The sequence below is a fragment of the Staurois parvus genome, unplaced genomic scaffold (assembly GCF_062004578.1).
Source record: "Staurois parvus isolate SC_StPar_1 unplaced genomic scaffold, SC_StPar_1.0 ptg000169l, whole genome shotgun sequence".
Lineage (NCBI taxonomy): Eukaryota > Metazoa > Chordata > Amphibia > Anura > Ranidae > Staurois > Staurois parvus.
Window position 1 is genome coordinate 1795926 of NW_028317965.1, and position 7604 is coordinate 1803529.

The 7604-nt window shown below is 47.7% G+C and overlaps 1 protein-coding gene across 2 annotated transcripts in view; it reads left to right on the plus strand.

Moving 5' to 3' along the window:
- Window positions 1–3299, plus strand: part of STON1 (stonin 1) — a 175483-nt gene extending 172184 nt beyond the window's left edge. For both annotated transcript variants that reach the window (XM_089676438.1, XM_089676437.1), the window contains one exon: window positions 2896–3299. In XM_089676438.1, coding sequence (XP_089532564.1) covers window positions 2896–2906 — 11 coding nt within the window. In that variant the 3' untranslated portion in view covers window positions 2907–3299. The remainder of the gene's footprint in view (window positions 1–2895) is intronic.
- The last annotated feature ends 4305 nt before the right edge of the window (window positions 3300–7604 follow it).

A 7604-nucleotide genomic window follows, 5' to 3' on the forward strand; every position in this document is an offset into this window, starting at 1 on the left:
GCACATCTTGTTCGTTTCATTTTAAATCCATTGTAGTGGTGTATAGAGCCAAAAATGTTAGAATATTGTCGTTGTCCCAATATTTATGGACCTGACTGTAATGGATATGGGATGAAAGTGCACACTCTCAGGTTTAATTTGAAGGTATATACATCCAAATTGGAGGAAGGGTTTAGGAATTACAGCTCTTAAGAGTAGCCACCCCCTTTTTCAAGGGACCAAAAGTAATTGAAAGATTGAATATAATCATAAATAAAATGTTCATTTTTAATATTTTGTTGAGAATCCTTTACTGGCAATGACTGCCTGAAGTCTGGAACCCATAGATATTACCAAAGACTGGGTTTCCTCCTTTCTGATGCTTTTTCAGGCTCTAACTGCAGCTGTCTTCAGTTCTTTGTTTGTGAGTCTTTCTGCCTTTAGTTTTGCCTTCAGCAAGTGAAATACATGCTCAATTGGGTTGAGATCAGGTGACTGACTCGGCCATCGCTTAATATTCCACTTCTTTTCCTTTAAAAGCTCCTGGGTTGTTTTTGCAGTGTGTTTTGGATCATTGTCCATCTGTACTGTGAAAAAAATCTAAAATTGTGCCTGTGTCCAAATATATATGGACCTAAACTGTATGCGGGTGCAGCTGTTCTTAATATTTCACTGATTTGCTAATTTTTGTTTCACATAAATTTTCCAGCACTAAGCACAATTTTTTTTGTTTTATATAAAAGTGCTTTGATGGGTGGATGTCAGACTGGAGGAGCGAGCGATCCTAGGCAAGCTGTATTTGAATGCAGACCACCCTATATAACACAGACATGTGATGCTGAACCTCCATGATAGAAAGAACTGAAATCCAGTGAATGAAGGCTGTGGGTCAGAGACAGATAGGTGGGGAGGGAAGAGCTAGATGACACTAGACATCCTCCACCCATAAAATGAGGCAGAGCTCTATCTGACTTGCAGCTTCTAATGCACATTGTGAGAAGCTCCCAGTGTGCAGTGAAATCAGAGCAAGTAATTTCCATACAGGAGAGGAGCTTTTACAACTGTGTGTTACAGGATTATCGGCGATCTGAGTGAGAGATATGATAAAGATCCGTACCGGGACAAGTTCATCTAGTGCCCAGGGCAAGGATGTGGAACTGTACCCCCTCATCCACTATTAATGCATGCCATAGCATGGGTTTCTATTCTTTGCCCCCCTTGCTCTGCTGGGCCCAGGGCAGCTGCCCACCCCTTGTCCTGGCCCTGACAAGGATGCGGTATCTGTATTTAAAGAGGAAAACAGAAAACACATGTTGCTCACTTGCATTCTGAGTTTAAAGCGGAACTTTACCCAAAAGGGGAAGTTCCATTTGTCTGCAATTCCCCCCCCCCTCACTCACTGCTATATTTTCACTTTCTGGGGGGGAGCAGGTACCTGGTTTTGACAGGTACCTGCTCCCACTTCTGGTCAGATTGCTGCAGCAATTTCCCTTCCTGCTTCCCCCAGCAGCCTTACCTTTCCCTTACCTAAGATGGTGGCACCTGCACCCGAAGCCAATTGAAGAATCGGCTCGGGTAAGGACATCGCTGGATCACTGGACAGGTAAGTGTCCTTATATTAAAAGTCAGCAACTACAGTATTTGTAGCTGTTAACTTCTAATTTTTGGGGGAGACTGGAGCTCCTCTTAAATGTGTTAAACAGAAATTGATCACATTATACAAATAATTACATTTTTTATAGTGTCAGCACAGGCCGCAAGGAAAAGTGCATCAATTTGTATTAGAGAATTATCAGTACTAATATATAGGATACTAAGCAAAGACAGTGAGTATCAGAACAAACACAAAAAAACAACAAAGATAACATAAACAAAGTGTAGCTAACCTGTACTAAGAGGAGAGCAGAAAAGACGTTGATCACTTGCATTCCGAGTTTAATGTGCGCTTGTTGGTATTAGTCTCCTGAAGTCAAATTTCAAATCATTAGAGCTCTCTCCTGCTGAGGCCTAGTAATAGCATTACTGGTAGGTTTATTCATTTACTTGCTACATGGCAAGACAGTAATGCCCGTAGCGAAAAAAGGAAAGGAAAATTAGCGCAGGGCAGGCATGACTAGGCCTAGAGTGGGAAGGAGAATAAGAAAGGGTTAATGATGTGCCAGGGGGGTGTGGAAAAGTATAGCTGGGTGTGTTGGTTGGTGGAGAGAGAGCGTGGGTGGGCTCTGCCGCACCTTAGGGTGGGGTGTCCCGGGGAGGGGAGGCATCATTTCAGAGCTGGACGTTGGTGAGTGAGATTCCCTCCCGCCCTCCCATGTTATAGGGGGTATTGTGTTCCTCTCGGGGGACAGGGGGTTGTTTCGGTCTTGGGCGGTTGTTGGTCTTGGAGGCGGTTCTTATCTTGGAGGTACAGATAATGGTGTGGGACCCATCGGTGGTATGGTGTGCCCGGGGACATTCCAGTTAACCAAGGTTTAACTGGAAGGTGGTGGTGCTGCACTGCGGACAGTATGGTTGTCTCCGAGCTGGTTGGTTGCGGCTGGAGGCCTTTGTGTAATATGGTTGTCCGCAGGTGCATTTCAGATCATTTTTGTGGGGTGCCTTCGAAGACCAACAACAACAACTCTGTATGTTTCTGTTATAAGGAATGGTTGGTGTTAAAAATGTTTGTTAATAAAAGGCCATGTTGGCCATTTACTCCAAAATTGGTGTCATGGTTTTATTTAAGTATAGTAAGGGGGGGGGGGGGATTTGGATGACCTATCTCTGGTGCTCTAGTCATGGAATTTGCTTTAGCAGATCTTACTAATTATAAACCATGTATGCTAAATAACATTTTTTGTAACCCATAATTCCCTGTACAAACTTCTTTGTAAAGTGATTTACATGCATGAACATTTATATTTCCTTTTATTGCAGGTGGAGATTGAAAGAAAACTTATTCCAGTGAGCGGAGAAGATATGGACAAAGCCGGGGAGTGTATAACACAGTGATACCAGAGAAAGTGATTGAGACATTGTATTCACTTTATACATGTCATGGCGCCTTTATGGCAGCTGCTGCAATGCACAGGTCTCCCTGTTCTGTGTATTCTGTACAGGTGTAAAGACTTACAATGTGACTTACTCTTCAACACACAGATGACAATGATGACACGATCGCCCTGTACATGAAAATCTGAAATGTAATTCTTTCTACTTTTATTATATATGACACGCAACATTATGTATGTATTTATCCAAATGTGCTGTAATAAGATATGATGATTGATGGTGCGCATTGCTACAGTTCAACAATAAATATATACAATCCTTAGTAATAATTACAGCCTTATATTGAGAAATTGAAATCTGTCTGTATTTAATTATAGTTATCCTTTCTCTGTGTGTTGTAATGGAAGGTAGAGTGGTTTTGTACATATTTTCTTTAATGGTCAAGTTATAGTGGTATTAACCACTTGCCAACCAAAAGACTCGTCTAGTTTTGGGAGGGTGTCTATAGACCAATCACAGCTGATCACATGTAAACAAATGCTGGTTATCGCCATTTCCTTTCCTCACGCAATGCTACTGTGTGAGGAAAGGAAAGCTGATAACTGGCAATCCTGTGACAGCACACATTTACACTGATAATCAGTGCCCTGATTATAAGTGCAGCCCCATCAGTGTCCATCAGTGCAGCTTATTAGTGTTCATCAGTGCAGCATATCAGGCCCACCTATCAGTGCATCCTATCAGTGCCCACTTATTAGTGCAGCCTCATCAGTGCTCACCAGTGCAGCCTCATCAGTGCCCACCAGTACAGCCTCATCAGTGCCCATCAGTACAGCCTCATCAGTGCCCATCAGAAACCAGAAACTTGCAGAGTGCCCCCTTACATCACAATCCAGCAGAGTGCTCCCTTACACCAGAAACCAACAGAGTGCCCCCTTACATCAGAAACCAGCAGAGTTCCCCTTACATCAGAAACTGGCAAAGTGCCCCCTTATGTCACAATCCAGTAAAGTGCTCCCTTACACCAGAAACCAGAAGAGTTACCCTTACACCAGAAACCAACACAGTGCCCCCTTACATCAGAAACCAGCAGAGTGCTCCCTTGCACCAAAAACCAGCAGAGTGCTCCCTTACACCAGAAACCAGCAGAGTACCCCCTTACATCAGGATCCAATGGAGTGTCCCCTTACATCAGAATCCAATAGCGTGCCCCCTTACATCAGAATCCAGAAGAGTACCCTCTTACATGAGAAACCAGCAGAGTGCCCCCTTACATCAGAAACCAGCAGAGTGCCCCCTTACATCAGGAACCTACAGAGTGTCCCCTTACATCAGAAACCAGCAGAGTGCTTCCTTACACCAAAAACCAGCACAGTGCCCCCTTACACCAGAAACCAGCAGAGTGCTTCCTTACATCAGAAACCAGCAGAGTGCTTCCTTACATCAGAAACCAGCAGAGTGCTTCCTTACACCAGAAACCAGCAGAGTGCTCTCTTGCACCAGAAACCAGCATAGTGCCCCCTTACATCAGAAACCAGCAGAGTGCTCCCTTGCACCAGAAACCAGCAGAGTACCCCCTTAAATCAGAATCTAATGGAGTGTCCCCTTACATCAGAATCCAGTAGAATGCCCCCTTACATCTGAATCCAGAAGAGTTCCCCCTTACATCAGAATCCAGAAGAGTGCCCCCTTACATCAGAAACCAGCAGAGTGCCCCTTACATCAGAAACCAGCAGAGTGCCCCCTTACATCAGAAACCAGCAGAGTGACTCCTTACACCAGAAACCAGCAGAGAGCCCCCTTACACCAAATACCAGCAGAGTGCCCCCTTACACCAGAATACAGCAGAGTGCCCCCTTACACCAGAATACAGCGGAGTGCCCCCTTACACCAGAAACCAGCAGAGTGCCCCCTTACATCAGAAACCAGCAGAGTGACTCCTTACACCAGAAACCAACAGAGAGCCCCCTTACACCAAATACCAGCAGAGTGCCCCCTTACACCAGAATACAGCAGAGTGCCCCCTTACACCAGAATACAGCAGAGTGCCCCCTTACACCAGAATCCAGCGGAGTGACCCCTTACATCAGAATCCAGCGGAGTGACCCCTTACATCAGAATCCAGCGGAGTGATCCCTTACATCAGAATCCAGTGGAGTGACCCCTTACATCAGAAACCAGCGGAGTGCCCCCTAACATCAGAAAACCAGCAGGAGGGGGGGGGGGGGGGGTTGGAGATAGAATGGGGAGAGAAATGAAGGAAATTGGGAGAGTTTAGTGAACTGCTCACTCACCCCAGGCTGGTATCTGTAGGCTCAGACAGTCTTGCAGCCCCAATGGATCTGCAGGCTGCTGTACTTCCAATCGCCCTCCCCCACATTCCCTGGGCTGGCTTGTTGGGCTGTGTGAGGCTTCACAGCTGCAGCCAGCCCACCTCAAAGTTTATGGACAGCTTCCTCCTGATGGACGATTGGCAACCTTGCCTGGGTACAACATCCGTGGGGAGGGGGGAGTTGCCTGGGTGGGCGCAACTGAAATCTGGGGGGGGGGGGCGCAGCCCTCCACAGCACCCCTTAGATCCGGCCATGCCACACATTAGCAGGATGGATGTACTGCAAGTGGAGAGTTGTACTGCTGAGCAGCCTGGTAGGAGGAGGAGGAGGAGGAGGAAGAAACAGCAGCAGCATGACAGATTGCCAGTGCTATGAGAAGCTTTTTCCTGTACAATTATGGACAATTACAATTACCAGAAAGTAATATCTTTGGGTTTCAGACCCCCCTGACTCCCCCCCCATCTGCGCTCCTGATGCCAAGTTAAATATGCAGTACCATAAAGCATGGTGGTCGTAACAATATGGTCGAACCTGAGCAGCAGCCATGTTGTTGTTAGGTAGGTGAACAGGAGGTTGTAAAAAATGCAGATCAATCACCTGTTTTAACTGCCCCTTTGCCATGTAAGCTCACCCTTAGACAGTTGTCCCCGGAACAAGTGTCCCCGTTGGATGCTTTCCCCATACCTCTTCTAGGATTTCTTTCACTTTCTTTCTCAGAGACAATGGTCATCAATACAAATAGAGGGGGTTATATCCCTAATGTGGACAAAAAGAGGATTAAAACTAGAGATGAGCGAAGAAATGAAAAATTCGATTCGACTGATTCGGCGAATTCGTGGACAATATTCGATTCGAGTCGAATAAATTCGCTGTGAATTTAACTTAAAAAAGGGTGTTTCTAGGCTTCAGAGAGACTTAATATTAGTGCAGAACACTGTACCTTTAATTTAAATGCCCTTGGAGTCTGCTGGGGAAGAGAAATAATACTGTCAGTCAGTATGACATGCAGATGAGTGCCGTCGATCTTAGAATCACCGCACACTTCACTCATTTGGGCAGTCACGGGGCCAAAACCAGAGTGTGGAGCCACAGTGTGGCGGTGGAGGCAGCAGCAATGGGAGGCCATACAGCACCCTATGACAAAAATGGAAACCACCAGCAGTGTGAGGAGACCTGAAAGTGGCACATGGCAGAGTGTGGCGATAGAGACAGCAGCAATGGGAGGCCGTACAGGGACCCATGACACACTCTGGACCTGGCAGCAGCATGAGGAGGCGGTACAGGGGCCCATGACAGATTACGGGCCTGGCAGCAGCATGAGGAGTCGGTACAGGGGCCCATGGCAGATTACGGGCCTGGCAGCAGCAATGGGAGGCCGTACAGGGACCCATGACACACTCTGGACCTGGCAGCAGCATGGGGAGGCGGTACAGGGGCCCATGACAGATTACGGGCCTGGCAGCAGCATGAGGAGTCGGTACGGGGGCCCATGACACACTCTGGACCTGGCAGCAGCATGAGGAGGCGGTACAGGGGCGCATGACAGATTACGAGCCTGGCAGCAGCAACTTGGACAGGAGGACGTTCAGCTTCTGCACCGTCGGGTGCGTGCTCGCAAACTGTTGTCTCTTGGAAACGGATTCCAAGAAAGACTGCTGACGGAATCCGTGAAGAGGAGTAGCAGGAGAAGGAGCATCTGAACGAGCGGAATATGCCAACAAGCGACAACAGTGGCCCATGACAGATTACGGGCCTGGCAGCAGCATGAGGAGTCGGTACGGGGGCCCATGGCAGATTACGGGCCTGGCAGCAGCTATGGGAGGCCCGTAATCTGCCAGCACCCTATGACAAAAAATGGAACCCACCAGCAGTGTGAGGAGACCTGAAAGTGGCACATGGCAGAGTGTGGCGATGGAGACAGCAGCAATGGGAGGCCGTACAGGGACCCATGAGAGACTCTGGACCTGGCAGCAGCATGAGGAGGCGGTATAGGGGCCCATGGCAGATTAGGGGCCTGGCAGCAGCTATGGGAGGCCCGTAATCTGCCAGCACCCTATGACAAAAAATGGAACACACCAGCAGTGTGAGGAGACCTGAAAGTGGCACATGGCAGAGTGTGGCGATGGAGGCAGCAGCAATGGGAGGCCGTACAGGGACCCATGAGAGACTCTGGACTTGGCAGCAGCATGAGGAGGCGGTATAGGGGCCCATGGCAGATTAGGGGCCTGGCAGCAGCTATGGGAGGCCCGTAATCTGCCAGCACCCTATGACAAAAAATGGAACACACCAGCAGTGTGAGGA